At 43.4% G+C, this 18301-nt stretch overlaps 1 protein-coding gene across 5 annotated transcripts in view; it reads right to left on the bottom strand.

Moving 5' to 3' along the window:
* The window catches only part of LOC105470844 (fibroblast growth factor 12), a 583980-nt gene that overhangs the window by 244861 nt on the left and 320818 nt on the right, over window positions 1-18301 (bottom strand). Inside the window, exon 1 of one of the 5 annotated variants that reach the window (XM_011723101.3) lies at window positions 12119-13864. The exons of 3 other annotated variants lie outside the window; for them this stretch is intronic. In XM_011723101.3, coding sequence (XP_011721403.1) covers window positions 12119-12317 — 199 coding nt within the window. In that variant the 5' untranslated portion in view covers window positions 12318-13864. Of the gene's footprint in view, window positions 1-417; window positions 570-12118; window positions 13865-18301 lie in introns of those variants that run through there. One more of the 5 variants, XM_011723104.3, reaches the window with a different exon arrangement.

The following is an 18301-nucleotide window of genomic DNA, read 5'->3' as shown; positions in this document are numbered from 1 at the left end:
TTGACTATAGATATTTAAACACAGCTACCCAACATTTATATTGCTCCAGACACAGAACAGGCATATAGCTCTTGCTACCAGCACTGGGCAACGGGCCCCAAAAGGAGGCAGCTGTGGTGCAGCAGTGAGGTATAGCCTTATCGCAAATTTTAGTCCTTGCTCTGCCTTTCATAGTTGTATGACCTAACACCCACTATGAGTCTCATCTCCTTCTTCCATGAGGTGGGCAGGTGTATTGTAATGAGCTCTGTTTACCAATTCAAACCCACCAACACTTTCCATATATACCCTACCAGGTGGACATCTCAAGGCTATTGTCACAGGTACTCAACTCCAAGTGCAAGATATATAATGGCCTGAGACAAAAGTCTTAATCAAAGTGCCAGTTCAACCAGACTTTGAATTCAAATAATGAACCCAGGTGCATAAAGCTTGCTGCTCTTCAGACCTCACAGGTGTCCGCATAATCTCAAAGAAAACCAGCTTCAGAAGGAATGTAGTTGCTGAGCATGAAAAAGACAGCAGGCAGGACAGCAGTTTCACTGAAAATAACAAGAATCAGGACCAAGGAACCTCCATCTTCACCAGACTGAAACTTACCCCAAAGGGGCAGGCTCCCAACCAAGATGGTAGTTCCATTAGCAGAATCATAATGAATGGAACTCTAACTCATAAAGCCATGTGGGAACCCAGAAAACGCACTCAGGAGCATTTCAAAGAAGGGAGCTTTGTGGCAATACCAGGAAAAGCATCATTTCAAAGCAAGTTTCCTTCTTGGTCCTGCTTTTCTCATGACCTGTAGGTGGAGAGGGAGGAGTAGATAGAATGCCTGGGAAACCAGAGCTGCAGAATGTGGAGGCGGCCTGGCCACAATGCTGCCAACTCCTTTCCTGAGCAAAAGCTGCAGAGGATAATGGCCCAGGGATTGTCAGGGAAAGACAGGTGAGGCAACGAGGCCATGAGGAATCCTCTCTACTTTTCCGAAAAGAAAGTAAAGCTCCAGTTTCTCAGAGGAATATCCTGTAAGAAGACTACAGAGGATGTCTGGGTTTCTATCATTGTGACTTCCTTTCCTAGAATTCTGAGCTTCTGAACCATCATCTCATAGGCCATCTCTTCTTCTCCTAGCTAGACTCGAGTTGCAAAAACCCACTGCAGTATCCTTTGAAGCAACAAAGCAGGACAGCAACACGTATGTGACTCGCTCCTCACTGAGAAACTTTGGTTTCCATAGAATTTGAGATCCTCTGTATTTTCCATCATTTTATATTAATTATTCAGATACGGATGAAGCTTTTCTGTTGCGGCCTCTGTGGGTGACTCTAGATGACTTTCCTTTCTCAAATGTAATATCATGTGTAGACGGTAATATTGTGTAGACAGCTAGAGCTATTTGACTGAAAACAGAACCTGACACCGATTCTAACCACGAAATTTGAATACAGATCCCTACTTTGGGCACTTACTTAAATTCTGCCCCTGTTTCTTAATGATTTTTAAAGCATTATCTGATTCTAGGACACTGTGAAGGTGATCTGGGTCATCTTTTGAGTTCCCAAAATTAAAATGCAACATTTAAATCACCAGTGCAATTGAAAAAAAAAAAAACTTTATGAACTTTTTACTCTATTTTATCTTTATAACTTATGCAACTTATCCAGGTTTATAGTTCTTCTTTCACAAATTTCACTCTTCCCTTCAAACCCCCTTTAAAAAAAAATCTATAGCACAGCACGCAGCACACTGATGTAATTCCTAATCCTTGAAGAGATAAAATAAGCCTAAATTGGTGTCAAGAGAAAGACTGATATTTTAGACAGATTTCTTTATTAGTGCATTGTAAGTAATTAAACCATAGGATGCAGTTAGGAACATCCAAAACAGCATACTAAGAAAATAGTCTTGTCCTTCAAGTAAGAAGCAGGGAAAAGATTTGTGTTTCATGTTCCCAATCACAAATGTTTCTCCTGGGTTGAGGGGAGCCACAGTTAATGGCTTTTCAGGCTAAAGAGACCCTTATGGCTAGGTGCGGTGGCTCACGCCTGTAATCCCAGCACTTTGGAAGGCCCAGGCGGGAGGATCACGAGGTCAGGAGATCGAGACCATCCTGGCTAACACGATGAAACCCCGTCTCTACTAAAAATACAAAAAATTAGCCGGGCGTGGTGGCGGCGCCTGCAGTCCCAGCTACTTGGGAGGCTGAGGCAGGAGAATGGCGTGAACCCGGGAGGCAGAGCTTGCAGTGAGCCGAGATGGCGCCACCGCACTCCAGCCTGGGCAACAAAGCACGACTAGGTTTCAAAAAAAAAAAAAGCCCTTATATATTCTTTTTTCTTTTTTTGGGGGCAAGGGGGCAGAGTCTCGCTTTGTCACCCAGACTGGAGTGTGGTGGCGCGATCTTGGCACACTGCAACCTACACTTCCGGGATAGGTGATTTTCCTGCCCCAGCCTCCCAAATAGCTGGGATTACAGGCATGCACCACCCCGCCCGACTAACTTTTGTATTTTTAGTAAAGACAGGGTTTCACCATGTTGGCCAGGCTGGTCTCAAACTCCTGACCTCAAGTGGCCCGCCTGCCTCAGCTTCCCAAAGTGCTGGAATTACAGGCGTGAGCCACCGCACCAGGCTAGCTCTTATATATTCTTATATATAACTCGTTTGTTTTTCAAAGACAGAAACTGAGGTCCATTTCCAGGACTGGCAGAGTAGAAAGAAAACTAGATTAGGAAAAACAAACCTGAGTTCAAATTCAGAATCTAACCAGTCCTGTGAAACTGAGAAGTCCCAGGATCTCAGCATCCTTAGGTGGGAAGGAGAAATGCTAACTTCAGGATCCTTCTTCCTCTGAGGCTTGCTCAATGAGTCAGGATGTCATTTCCTCATTGATTTAACGGCAACGGAAGAACTGCAGTGACACAGGCAGTATGCTAAGTGCTGAGAAATCTAGTGCTGACCAGGTCCTGTGCTTGGGAACTGAAGTTTTCACCAAGAAGACGAGGCATGCAAGCATTCCATACGATGATGCAGCTCAGTTTTGGGACATCATTAAGCACAGGAAAGATTCAAATATAAGCAAAAAAAAAGAAAGAAAAATGGTGCCTTGGACGGAATGCTTACGTGCCCCTCCCCCTGCCCGATGCTGAAATCCTAACCTCCAAGATGATATTAGGAAGTGGAAGCCTTTGAGAAGTGATTAAGTCATGAAGGCTCTGCCCTCACGAATGGGATTAGTGGTCTTACAAAAAAGACCTCAGAGAGCTCCCTTGCCCCTTCTGCCATTTGAAAAGGCAGCAGAGACTGCCAACTATGACCAGGGAAGCAGGCCCTCACAGACACCAAATCTTCTGGCACCTTGATCTTGGGAATGCCAGCCTCTCGAACGGTGAAAAATAGATTTCTGTTGTTTAATCCACCTGTGCATGGTATTTTGTCATAACAACCAGAATGGACTGAGACAGAAGAGACCATCATGATAAATTCTATTGGTGTATAAAATTTCTAGGCATCATGGATGTGTTCCTAAAGACATTAATAAAATCATTCATTTGGTTTAAGGCCCACAAGTTATGAAATAAAGGAATTGGAACAGGTTGGGGACTCTCAATCCTGGCTGCGTATTAGCATCATATAGGGGGTTCAAAACAAGCAGACAAAACTAATGGCTGATGCCTGGGTCCCAGATTGAACACACTAAATCAGACTTTCTAGGTGTTTGGCATTAGTACATTTTAAAAACTCCCAGTTGATTTCATTTTGCAGCTAGGGCTGAGAACCACTGGCTTATATAAGCTCTAAGTGCTAACATTTTGTGATTCGACATACAGATCCTATTTGTCCCATGTCATTCTTTACTTCTAGGGAACCAAGTTTGGTCTTAGGCCTTAGGGGCCCTCTCTGCTGACTCCTAAAAAGTAATGAAGACAAGACTGTATGGAGTACAGGCATCCCTCCCTGTGTTCAGGGTAAGGAGTGGTGGTTACAGGACCCCCACCCTCCGGATACCCAACCTGAGGATCCTCAAGTCCTTTACATAAAATGGCATAGTATTTGCATAGCATGGTTGTCCTATGGTTTTCTTCTTGAAATATTTCCATCCATGGTTGTTTGAATCTTCAAATGTAAAACCGTCAGTCCAATTTTCAATTATGAGGCATTAACGTAAGTGTGGTTAGAAGCATGGAGTCTGGGAGGCCTATAAATACTACAAACTAATCAAATCACTAACAATAGGCAGAAAAAGAGTAGTTTACAAAATTTGTGTTTGTAAAGTCACTTGACTATTCAAAGGCAACTGTTTACTTCAGAGTTCAAGAATAAAGTAAACAACCTTATATATATGGGTATTGTAAAACTATTAACAATAAATAAAACCCAATCTTCCACCTTCACATTCTTTTTTTTTTTTTTTTTTTTTTTTGAGACTGAGTCTCACCCTGTGGCCCAGGATGGAGTGCAATGACGCAATCTCACCTCAATGCAACCTCTGCCTCCCAGATTCAAACGATTCTCCTGCCTCAGTCTCCCAAGTAGCTGGGATTAAAGGCGCCCACCTCCACGCTCAGCTAATTTTTGTATTTTTAGTAGAGACAGGGTTTCACCATGTTGGCCAGGCTGGTCACAAACTCCTGACCTTGTGATTCGCCTGCCTCAGCCTTCCAAAGTGCTGGGATTATAGGTGTGAGCCACCAGGCGCAGTCCTCACCTTCACATTCTATAGTGTTTTGTAGTTGGGCAATTACATTATTTGACCTCTATCAACCCTGCTCCTTCCCCATTCCATCTCCACAAACATGCAATTCACGATGGAATAGTACAGCCAGGAATCATCCAGGCACCTTCCACTCTCCACTCATAGTCTACCTCTCATGAGGTTCTGCTCATTCTACCCCTACCCACTCTTTTCATATGCATGGCCACCAACTTCGTTTCAACATCATCTATAACCTAGACCAGTGGTTCTCAAACTTTCTGTTTTCAGGATCCTTTACACTCCTAGAAATTACTGAGTACCCCCAAAGAGCTTTGTGCTTATGTAGTTTATATCTCTCAATATTTACTATATTTAGAAGTTACAGTGAAATTTTTCAAATGATTATTTGTTTATTAATACAATAATAAGCTCCACTAAGTGTTAACATAAATAGCATGATTTAATAAAACTTATCTGTATTTTCCAAAACAAACAAAAAGGAATTAATGAAAAAACTAGTTCATAAATTGTTTGTAAATCTTTTTAATGTCTGGCTTAATAGAAGTCATTGTTCTCAAGTCTGCTTCTGCATTCAGTCTCTTTTGATATCTGATTGTGGATGAAGTACATAAGGATAACCTGGCCTCACAAAGAAACGTGGTTGAAAAGGGAGGAAACTTCTAGTACCTTTTACAGACGATTGTGGATATATCACAGAGTCTCTGGAACATTCCAGTGGACACTTGTGACAGAATGAGTGAAAATGGCAAATAACTAGTGGTATTAGGAAATATTTTTTATGAAAATCATTTTGACCTTGTGGATCCACTAAAAGATTATCGGGAAGCTTCTAGGGCCTCTGTATTGTACTTTGAGAACTGCTGGTCCAGACTGATGCCCTAGCCTCCTTACTGTTCCTTTGCTTCTACTCTGGCTCCATTGCTATCCATTCTCTTCTCCAAAGCCAAAGTGCCCAGTTAAAAATACAAGTTGCATGATATCACCCCATACTGCTGATCTTTCTTTGGACCCTAGATTAAAATACAAAATTCATCTTAGGCTTCTCAAGGTCCTGCAGTTCTTGCCAAGCTTTCCAACATCATCTGTACCCCTCTCCCCTTTGTTCTCGTTGCTCCAGCTATACTTCAATTTCTTCAAAAGCACCGAGCTCCCTCTCACATCAATCTTCATGCAAGTTGTTCTCTTCTGCCTTGAATGTTCTTCCATTCCTGTATGCCTATTTCATCTTTTGCAGCTCAGCTTAAATGATTCTTCCTCAAAGAGGCATTTCTTGACCAAAAGTTAGAGGTAATATCTTCATTTTACAAATCAGCAAACTGATATCTTTGAGGTGCAAAGATATTAAGAAACTTGCCTAATGTTCTTACAAATAATAAGACCATAATTTGAATTCACATCCCACTCCAAAGTCCAGGTACCTAATCATTCTGCTATGCTATCACTTAAGTTAAACAAACAAACAAAAAGATTAAATCTTACAGGGCTCTCTTTAACTTGGTGTTAACCTCTTCACTCTCCAAAACATCTGAAGCAATTGTTTATGTTTATGGTTAAGAGAGTCTGGCCCTCTGGGCCCAAGTCTCCCAGAGGGTCATTAGGTATCCCCTGTGGCAACCCTTGATATCTTCAAGGCTCCTGGCATTCAGACAGGAACATCTGAGCCAGGAGCCTAAGCCGCTCAGCACATAACAACATAGCCATGGGACTGCTTCTTCAGTCCTGCCCTGAAGATCTCCATCAGCTTTCCACTTCTCTCCTCCACCCTAGGGGCTCTAGACCACACACACAGCAAAATAAACCATGTAATCATGTTCTACATTTCTTGGACTTTTTATCAGATTCACCCCAACAATAGTTTCCCAGCTTCAAGTCACATTAAGTTATTTCAGATTCAGGGCTTCCTAGCCCTCAGTGTGGTGGGAGATAAAGGCAGATTATCTGCAGTGTGGGACTGAGGGCCATGTGACACTTAGTCATCTTCTGATTCCATGAATCTGAACAAGTCTCATTGCCACTTGAGGCTTAGTTTTCTTTTTTCTAAGATGGGGCTATCTCAGCAGACTGCTATGAAAAGTAAAAGAAGCAAAAATTGTAAAGAAATTCTATAAATCCTGAAGTCAAGTTATCATTATTAAAATTTATTATTATAGATGATTAATTTATAGGCATTTTGCATCTAAGCTTCTCCCAACTCACAGATGCTTAGGAGGTAGTCTTGGAATCAGAGCCCTTTAGATGTGGTGTACCTTTCTTTAGAAAATAAGAAAAGTTCTGTAATTCCATGGGTAAGCCAGAAGATAAAATCCAAAATGTAGCATATCGAGTGTTTCTCCTATGTCTAACAAGGCTGTTTTGTGGAACCATCATAAAATCTATAATAATTCTATATGTCAAAAGCAAATATACATGATGATCATGCAGTCAAAGAAGAGACAAGAAAAAATTAATCACTATTAACACATTTTCCAAAGCAAATCTACAAATTTTCCAGAGCAAATTTCTTCTCTCACCAAGAATAAAAGCAATGTGTTTCTATACGACTAAGTCCAGGACCTTTTAAAATACAATTTTATGAGACAAAGCTTACATTTCTAAAGATCTTCCAAAATATTCCTATTGCTTCCTCAAATGCAGAGACTGCCTCATTTCCTATAAATTGTTTTTCTCCTTCTGTTCAAGAATAACAAATTCATTAAAACTTTAAAGACTTAATCTCGAGTTATGGCTTGATGAGATCTCTGTGGGATGAAAGAAATCAAGAGATCACAATAACTGCTATTTTAAAATGTTCTTGCAATGGAAACATAATTTATTGATGAGAACGCACTGCTGTAGAGAGAAAAGAATTTTAAAAGCACGTTCAAAATATCAGTTTAAACCCTAAGATGGGTTTCTGAAAAGTTAGGGGTCTCACTGTTTTATTTTTTCAACAAACATCAAGCCAAATATCATTTAATTAGGCTGATTTTGTAGTTCAAATATGAGTCATACTTGTAAAAGAGAAAATGTAATCAAAGTACTTCCTATAAATGTAAAATATCACCTGTCATATAAATCTCTTCTTGACCCATATATTGGCCAAAACTATTGCAATTTATAAAAATCTAACTCATATTCCATAAATCACATGATTAAACATTTGACCTTTACTCTCAACTTTCTTCTTGAAGTTTCTATTTCCTATGATATTTTCTTCCTCTATGCAAAAGGATATGTTTTATAATAAAACTGTTGATTGAGTATACTGTTAAACACTATGCATCTACCAAAACAATTTAAAATAATACTGAAATATTTTGAATAACCACAATTTTTTATAACAGCAGAAACAGGGACTCAGAAAGATAAGGTAAATGAAAATCAACAAAATTGGGTAAATTACAATTACTACTTTGATTTATTTTACCATGTAGGGTAATTCTACCCCATCACTTTTTAAAGGGATCAGTGTATGAAATCAAATCTTTAAATTATAAAAAAATTCTGAAGATCTTTAGGTTTTAAGACAGATTTTTCCTGATTGATTATTCTTTTAATGTTCTGGTTTGAGGTAAGAAACTAAGCTATATAGAAATATAATAAAAACACCCACATCACTTAAAATACCTAGATTTAGGCTTAATCAACTGCTTTGCTCTTTCCAGAGAGGGTCTCATTTGAAAACTGGAAGAGTAATATTGATGACCTCCAAGGTTCGTGGCCACTCAGACATTCAGATTCTGCAAACACCTTTCCCTCCTTGATTGTGAGTTTTACCCTTTGTCTGTAATAACTTATGAGTCAAAACATACATCATTTTGTAGTCAATCATTTGTACTAGTGTTTCTATTCAAAATAAAGCAAAAGGTTGGACATGAATAAGCATATAATTCATACGGATGTGCTAATAGTCTAGATACAGCAAATTAAGTGGTATCAACATTTAGGAAAATATTCTAGTGTGCCTGACTAATACAGCCTTTTCACACATAAATAATGACTCAAATAATGACTATAAGAACACTCTTTTCTCATTAGAAAGTACACAAAATAGAAATGTTCTAAAGGCTTTTTCACAGTTCAATGGCCTCATCCAACTTTCCAGTTCAGGGTCTCCAACATTTCATTTTCAAAGATCTACAGCCCACACAGTGTCTAAGGGGCTTATTAACCCTATGTTGCCTATAGGTCTTCAATAATGCTATAGGGTGGTCATTGCTGAAGTCCAATGGCCTCCTTAGCCTATGCCTTCTTCTACAAGTTACCTCTTCTACTCTACCCTATATCTGTTCTAATTATAAAATAATGATCACAATGATAACAATAATACCAATGGTTAAAACTGTGACAGAAGACATCCAGTTCTTCACACTAGTTGACAATACTTTCTGCTGTGTTGCAAAGAAGGTAGGAAAGAAAGTCAACTGAATCTAGTTCTAGTCTCAATTTTGACAAAACCTAGTTGTGCAACCCTAGATAAATTAGAAACTTGCAATGGCTCCAGGATTTCTCATCTATAAAGACAGAGATTTTGCTGCACAAAAAGGATCCACTGTGCACCCTGGCCCTGAAACTGTGTGATGTGAGGCCATACCTAGTCATTTCCCATATTTTCATTCTGCGTTACTGTCATCTTAAATCTGAACCCTTTGCCATGGTAATTTCAGGATCGCCACTGTATTTATAAAAATTCAACACTACATATATCAGAACTTGGTTAGCTAAGAAAAAAGAGAAGCAGAGATACTCAGTGTGTCAGCCCTGAAATCAGAAATACAACCGTGGCCTTTCCCATCAAACTCTTGCCTTAGATTCACTTCCTAAGCCTCACTCCCCTAGAAAGTCTGCTCAATGGAACATGTGTCTCAGTGACAGAAATTCAGAGTGGAAATTCTTTATCAGGACAAATTCTTCCAGTTCGCCACTTTACCATTTGTGAGTTACTTTGTTAGTTCACGATGATATGGCTTAGGAAGGCTAGTGGTTTCAAGAATAAGTCAAACATTAAGTGAATACAACATCAAAGTGATTATAAAACAGATTCAAATAGTTTTCTTTTTGGTGTTTAGCAACTTCCTCCCAATCCAGCTAAAGATTCCTCTCTGGAACTGATATGTGGAGGGTGCTATCTCTCTATAAATAGACTTATTCCATGCTATGTGAATCATGGCTGCTGACAGCAAATCAACAGATTAATTATTTGGCTTTGTTAGTAAAGATAATAGCACACTATCATTTTCCCAAAAAGCTTTTCCACACACCACACGCCCATTCTTCTAAGCTAAGCTTCAGAACAAACTGAAATGGTATACAAATACACGCAGGTTGCCCTTGCACTGAGAATGTCTTAATAGGTCCTGCCATCTCTCTGCCAGATTGTTATTGTGACACTTTAGCTATAGGAAGTCACCAGTCAGGATCCTCTCTGATAAGATGAACACTATGTAGAAGAAAAAGGGAGGCAAATTAAATGAACACTGAAGAAAACCATAAATTCAGAAATTGCCTCAAATCTCTGTTTTCTAATGAAATGCTAAGGAAGAGCCCATAGGAAGCAGTAAATACGGTCCTTCCTTCCCATGCAAAATGAAGCCATAAAAATAAAGCCATGCAGAAGTAACCCATTGATCATCTCCAAGTCAACTCCAGAGATCAGGATCAGTTTATCTTATCCGTTCACATATATCCACCTATCATTCTTACTATCTTGTTTTTTAGAAGAGGCTGACTAGGATCAACTCAAAGACATCATATAATTATCCCAACGAGAGCGCAAGCACGTACTTCAGAGATTGAGATATAAAAGTCACACTGAGTTCAGAACCTTGAAGTTCTCTGTAGACCACATAAGCCTTAAGAAAAGAAGGCCTCCAAATTATCCCTCCACAACAGAACAGGTTATTTTATTTTCCACTAGGTGAATTCCTTTGTAGGGGTAATTCAAACTATTGCATAAATCTTCACTTTATAAAATGAACATGCTATACTAATTGGACATAAAATAATATAGACTAGTAGCTCCTGTCTTGGGATCATAACTATTTTTGTATACTCCTGAGATTTACTACTTTATCTTCATCACAAAATAAGAAAATGAGCCTAGTATGGAGTGGACAATGTCATGAAAACCCAATGGAAAATGAAACAGGGTCGCTTCTTCACAAGGCTTAATTCCAAATTTCTGAGCTAATTCTGAGCCCCACTTGTCCAGACTTCCCAAGTGTGGTCCTTCATCCAATGGACCCATCCATGTGCCTCATTGCTAGAAACCAACAGCACACCACAGTCAGAGTTGCAAAGAGACAAACTAGCCAACTAAGTACAGAGCAGGCTCCCTTTCTAGACAGTGCTGCCTTTCAGTTGTCCACAACAGGGGTAGAGTATCTGCAGAATGCAAATGGTTCTGCAGCCACAACCAGAAAACCAACAGCCTGATGGAAGCACAGATCTCTCCGCAATTCTGCTTTCATTCTCTCAAGCTGGGAACACTGGCCTGGCTTGAGCTGGGAATCATCATGTCGAAACTTGGGGTGTCCAATTTCCCTTTGCAAGTAGAGACATATCCAAAACAATCATCTGTGGTCAGGGCTGCAGAAAAGCCCATGCCATGAAAATCCCTGATCAAGCTGAAGTTTTCTATACACTCCTTGAAGCCAAACTGTGTATACTGTCTTGTTCCCTCAATGTCCCAGAAGTGTGAGTGTGCTAAGTGTGGTAATAGCACAGAAACGTTAATGAGCAGAGTCCTTGGAAACCATGAGAGGGGTTGGAAGAAAATAACAGGAAAATGAAGACTGTGTAAAGGAAGTGAAAGGGCATGAGGGAAAAATGAAGAGGTGAGAAATTGACAAGGGCATCTGAAATATGCAAAGCCAAGTGTTGCTGGAGGAAGAGTTGGAAAAATAATAAATTTAAGTTCATCTGGTGTCTACTAGGTGTCTATCATGGATTATGAGAGATAAGGGAAGAGCTGTATTAATCCTTAGGTCCTCAGTGGGCAGCGTAAGTACGGTACTCTACACATGGATGGATGCATGGACGGATGGATGCATGGACGGATGGATGCATGGATGGATGGATGGGAGAGCGGGAGAGAGAACCAATGAATGAATAAATGAATGAATGAGGTGGTCACTCACTCCCCTCAAGGACTCTACAGGCACTTTTAGAATAAGTGCATCTATACATGTAATTCTTCTAGTCAAACCCTGGATTGATCAAAGTAGAAAGTGTTTTTGCTGAATATGGGGCAAGAAGCTATTAATTGACAGAGTGGTTGAAAGAGAGAAGTCTGGAAATGAGAGAAGAGGGGTCAGAAGGTAAAAGAGGAATCCTGGTTCCCTTCCACGGGCGTCCCGAGGTGCTTTGAGGAAGGGGAGAGAGGGTGTCCGCCTCTGGGGAGCCCACTCTCCGGGCTTCTACTGACCTGGTCTCCGCCTCACCGGCCTCTTGCGGCCGCTGCAGAAGCGCACTTTGCTGAACACCCCGAGGACGTGCCTCTCGCACAGGGAGCGCCCGTCTTTGCTGGGGCTGGAGCGGCGCTTGGAGGCCGACACTCGGTCGCTGTTGGACTCCCTCGCCTGCCGCTTCTGTCGGATCAAGGAGCTGGCTATCGCCGCAGCCATAGCTGCTCAGCGAGGGCCCCAGGCCCCAGGCTCTACTGCGCCCTCCGGCTCGCGCTCTGCCGGGGTGAGGGCAGGACCTCGGCGGCCAGGGACAGGGCAGTCGCGGGGAGGCAGTGCTAAAATTTGAGGAGGCTGCAGTACCGAAAACCCGGCGCTCACAAGGTTAGTCAAAGTCTGGGCAGTGGCGACAAAATGTGTGAAAATCCAGATGTAAACTTCCCCAACCTCTGGCGGCGGGGGCGGGGCGGTCCCAGGCCCTCTTGCGAAGTAGACGTTTGCACCCCAAACTTGCACCCCAAGGCGATCGGCGTCCAAGGGGCAGTGGGGAGTTTAGTCACACTGCGTTCGGGGTACCAAGTGGAAGGGGAAGAACGATGTCCAAAATAACAAGCCGTGCCTCTGTTGGAGAGGCGCAAGCGTTGTAAGGTGTCCAAAGTATACCTACACATACATACATAGAAAACCCGTTTACAAAGCAGAGTCTGGACCCAGGCGGGTAGCGCGCCCCGGGTAGAAAATACTAAAAAGTGAATAAAACGTTCCTTTAGAAAACAAGCCACCAACCGCACGAGAGGAGAGGAAGGCAGCAATTTAACTCCCTGCGGCCCGCGGTTCTGAAGATTAGGAGGTCCGTCCCGGCAGGGTGAGGTCTACAGAATGCATCGCGCCGGCTGCGGCTTTCCAGGGGCCGGCCACCCGAGTTCTGGAATTCCCAGAGGCGCGAAGTGGGAGCGGTTACCCGGAGTCTGGGTAGGGGCGCGGGGCGGGGGCAGCTGTTTCCAGCTGCGGTGAGAGCGACTCCCGGCCAGCAGCACTGCAAAGAGAGCGGGAGGCGAGGGAGGGGGGAGGGCGGCAGGGAGGGAGGGAAGATCCTCGAGGGCCAAGCACCCCTCGGGGAGAAACCAGCGAGAGGCGATCTGCGGGGTCCCAAGAGTGGGCGCTCTTTCTCTTTCCGCTTGCTTTCCGGCACGAGACGGGCACAGTTGGTGATTATTTAGGGAATCCTAAATCTGGAATGACTCAGTAGTTTAAATAAGCCCCCTCAAAAGGCAGCGATGCCGAAGGTGTCCTCTCCAGCTCGGCGCCCACTCGCCTTTAACTGGAGCTCCCCGCCATGGTCCACCCGGGGCCGCCGCACCGAGCCGGTCTCCGCACAGGCTCAGAGGGAGCGAGGGAAGGGAGGGAAGGAAGGGGCGCCCTGGCGGGCTCGGGATCAGGTCATCGCCGCGCTGCTGCCCGTGCCCCCCAGGCTCGCGCGCCCCGGCAGTCAGCAGCTCACAGGCAGCAGATCAGATGGGGATTACCCGCCGGACGCAAGGCCGATCACTCAGTCCCGCGCCGCCCATCCCGGCCGAGGAAGGAAGTGACCCGCGCGCTGCGAACACCCGCGCGTCCGCTCGGGTGGGGCGGGGGCTGGCTGCAGGCGACGTCGGCTCGCGGAGGCTGCGGCTCCTGGCCGGAGCTGCCCACCATGGTCTGGCGCCGGGGGCGCAGGCGGGGCCCCTAGGCCTCCTGGGGCTCCCGCGGGAGGCAGCCGAGGGCGCAACCCGGGCACTTGGGGCCGGAGGCGGAATCAGGGGCCGGGGCCAGGAGGCAGGTGCCGGCGGCTGCCAACTCGCCCAACTTGCTGCGCGGGTGGCCGCTCAGAGCCGCGGGCTTGCGGGGCGCCCCCCGCCGCCGCGCCGCCGCCTCCCCAGGCCCGGGAGGGGGCGCTCAGGGCGGAGTCCCATTCATGGGCTGAGGCTCTGGGCGCGCGGAGCCGCCGCCGCCGCCCCACCGGCTGGCTCTGCTGGAGTGTTAGCTCCGCAGGAAACTCCGGGCAGGGGCAAGAGCCGCCGAGATGGCGGGTGGGACGCAGAGCTGGCGGCAGCCAGAGTTCCTCCCGCACGGCCCGCCGACCCACGGAAGAGCGAAAGAGCGCCCAGGTGGGGCCGAGCTGGGGGCCGGGCTCCTGGAGCGCTGGGAAGCACAGCGCGCACTAGTCAGGTTCCCTTTCCTCGCGCCCTCGGCTCCCAGACTCCCTTCTTTCCTCCCTCCCTCCCGCCACCCCTCTCCCTCCTCTCTGTGTTTTCTGTCTCTCCCCTTTTCTCCTCTCTACGCAATCCTACGTGATTGAGGTTTGGATGAGAAATTCTCAGAGGCAGAGCAAGGGAACTGCAGCTCGGGTCCGCTCCGTCCGGTCCCTCCCACAAGAGAAACACAACCACAGTGGGGGTTAAAGGACCCTAGGTGCGCAAAGCAGGGGTGAGAGATGGGGGAGCTGAGAAAATGCAGTCCACACTCTCTCCTCTAAGCTTGAGCACGTAGAATTCTCTGTTTAGTTAGGAAGAAAGTGAACACTGGAGAAAGTAACAATGACCTCTTGGACTTTATCATGGGCCCCACCTATGGCTCATTTTGGAGCAGGAAAAAGTGTTTCCCTCCTTCTTGGAACCCGGATTTCTTGGTTCTGTCTGGAAAGCTACAAAGGAGGCTCAGCCCCTAAAAAGAGAGCCCAAATAAGCAACCCGCACAGAGGATGACTCCAAGTGCGGTGAGGGAGTGATGTGGACAAGGACAGTCAACCACAAGCTGTGGAGTGCAATCAGGTCTCCAGACGTGAGTGTGATGATGTCTGATGTTGGAGACACTGGGCAGAGGAGTTCTCCAAGTTAAAATGCAGCATGAAACATTAATCACCTTCCATTCATGATAAAGTCTGGGAGAGGCTATTGGTTTCTACTTACAATTTCTCTTCATATATCCCTAATCTCTCTCCTTCAGACACCTCACTAAGCATCTAGGGTAGTGCGGCAGGATTAAATGTATGATTTCCAAGCACAGTCAGGTGTATGTTGGAAACATCCTAATAGAAGGCAAGGAAAATGCAGGCCCTGGAAGCTACTGAAAATGGATGTGGGACTCAGAAGGACCCCAGGAGCTCTCTAGATACGAGCACAAACCTATGGGCCTAGCCAAGATTCACGTGGGAGATGAAAAGGATTGAGATCTGTGACGTTGTTCAAATCAAGCAGGAGTCTAACACCCTGCAATGCCCAGGGGCCTGGACCTTCCAGGCTGCCAGCTGGGCAAAGCAGAGGCTGGCAGATAGGGGCTCATGGGACAAACAGCTGGGAGGAGGATTAAATAGGCAAGACATCCTGAGGAAAGGGAGAATCCCAGCTGTCATTTGGGGAGCACACATCCCCTGCAGCAGTTCAGTGTGGCTGAATGAAGACAGTGGATATATCCTTGGAATTCTAGCAATACAGAACCAAACACGTGAAAAAGACACACGCACACATGCCTTAAGTACCAAAGCAAGGCTGAATGCATTTCCATATGTGCATCTGGATGGGGTGAGGGGCATTACTGAACATCAACCGGTAATTATATCAATTAGGAAAATCTCACATTCCACAAATAAAATTATTTTCCTTCCGTGGCTAACAGAAGACTTCTCTCATTCTTGAGCAAGGCAGACATGGATAGTACAGTGGGCTTTGGGGGCTCCCTGCCTTGCAATTAAACACCCAAACAGACAAAGGTCAGCTAAGGGGAGTAGCCAGAGAAATAGGCAAGAGGGGGTGTATAATGAGGCCTTGAGGAAATTATTGCTAAATTTGGAGTCTCTTTTATATCCTCAAAATGGGGATAATCATTCTCATCTACCTCGCAGAACTGAATATGCATATGTAAGCGTTCTGAAAACTGGAAAATGCCAAATGAATGAATAAAAGGATGGCTTTTTTTTTTTCAAAGAAAATGCATGAGATTCACCTGAAATGCTTGTTAACATGCCGATTCCTGACGGTCTCTCAAAACACGAAGTCAAAGTCTGTATGGGTAGAGCCTGGGAATCTAAATTCTTAACCATTTCTCCGGGTGTCAAAGTTTCAGAGTTTAATGTATGTTTGCAAACTAAATAATACTAGAAGACAGAAGTAAAACATGGCACATTTCTCCAGAACTGCAGTCCTGTGCACCCACACCCCCTACAAAAGACCTGGAAAGAGGATGTGTATTCTTGAGTCTTTGTGTTGCTGATTTTTTTCTGTAGGTTGATGAGATATGAGGGTGTGCTGATGCAGAAGGTAACCAAAACAGAGGCACAGGAGAGAAGGAAGTTAGGAGGAAAGATGAAAAAGGTAACCGGTGCTGTTTGAAGTTCTCCTCTCTGTCTTAACATGACAACATCAAGTTAGGCATTTAAAGAACAGAACAAAAACAATCAATGTCAGCTTTCTGAGAGCAACATTATTTCTGTGTTTAGATCTCTATTAAAAGAATGTAGTGCTTTGGATTCAATCGGACAACAAAGACTCCTTTTTTCCACGCACTCCTGCAGCTATTGTCATAGTGCTTTTTGGCTTTTTAAGTCATCATCAGCATCATTTACTCCATTTCCCCAGTGAGAAGAGGTTTGAGTATAAAGAAATTTAAGAAGTTAGCTAGGACCTAAATATATGGATATTGAGCTCAGAAGCAATTCTTAAATCAGTTTATTTTGTATATAGAAATTTGTAGGTTTCCTACCTGGGCCACTAAATCTCGTAAGTCTTCCTCCAAAGTTACTTGTACATTTCCAATATCTTTGCATTTTGGGATCAGGAAATTAAGCCAACCTACTGATGATTTGGGTTAAATTAACAACCAAGTATTTGAAAGGATTGTATCTCAGGGATACCAATACTTTTATTTTTACACTATCTTTCTTTGAACAACTTAAGAATTTCTTCTTCCTCTTCTGAAGACATTATGAGCAGAAGAAGTTTTAATTACTTTGAAGAAAGTTGTCAAATGCATATCAAAATGATAATTATGTAGTTATATTTAGTTATATATATATAGTCTATGTTTTTGGCCTCTAGTCAAACAAATAAAAACATGGGCAGTCTTAATTATCTCCACATTTTAAAAGGAAAAACACAGGCTTTTTGGTCTTTTGCTTATTCATAGGCCAAGTCTTTCAACTTCCAAATCTACTATTGGGCTAGTTTACACATTCGTTTTAAACATTGCATTGTTCACAGATTGCATCCAGGGCTTTGTCAGTTACCGGGGAATTCCATACACCTCCACAATCTCTCTGCCCTCAACAAGCTTCCAGTTCATGACATTATGATCTTTCATGGCTCTTGTTGTAATTGCCCAGTAGCTGTACGCTGCTGGACACGTTATTCAACCTCTCTAAACCACATCTGCAAAACAGATCCATAATAATACTAGCAGTACCTAACTAACTAGGCTCTTGCAAGGCTCAAAGAAGATGTGATAATAATGTAAAGTATGAGAATGACCATGCTGTTATTAAAATTTCCATTTAAATTAAGTCCCTGACATAAAATACAGATTTCTTAAAACAAGAAAACACACCTTATGATTCATACACATCATCATTCACTCTTGGAATGTATTTAACAAAGGCTGAAAATTTACTTGAAATGAATGATTAACCTTGACATTGTAATGGCAAACAGAATTTTCATTAGTGGAATATTGTCAATGTCCTTGTCTTGAGAACACAAAGAAGCCTAGCTCTGCTCTTACATCATCTTGCTCTGAAATCAGGCCCCTGCCTCAAAGTTGGGTGAATATGAGCTCACTGGGCTCTGCCACAGCAAATGGAAGAAGACCTTTTCTCCATGAATTTTATTATATAAAGTAGCTGTACTTCCACTTGCTTTTCTCTGACATATTGTCAGTTACAATAGGCTGACAAAAGCAATATAAACAACTACTTTCTAATAATTTGTAAATTCTTTTATATAGCAAATTTATTCAGGGTGCTTTATTCAACAATTTGAAAACTGAATTACTACATGTTATATGTCCATCTGGTTTTGGTCATATTCCAAAACAGAAAAGAGAATAGATTTAATTCCTCTTTATGACACGGATGAAGAGTGGTATCCTCATTGCCCAAATAGGGAAATTTTCAATGTTTTGGAGAATAGGTGTTTTGATAAGAAACATGGATATAATTAATGTGAGCCAATGATAAG

This window comes from Macaca nemestrina, chromosome 2 (assembly GCF_043159975.1).
Source record: "Macaca nemestrina isolate mMacNem1 chromosome 2, mMacNem.hap1, whole genome shotgun sequence".
In the NCBI taxonomy this organism is placed as follows: Eukaryota; Metazoa; Chordata; class Mammalia; order Primates; family Cercopithecidae; genus Macaca; species Macaca nemestrina.
Note: the sequence above shows the minus strand (reverse complement) of the source record. Positions and strands in the feature narration are given on the sequence as shown.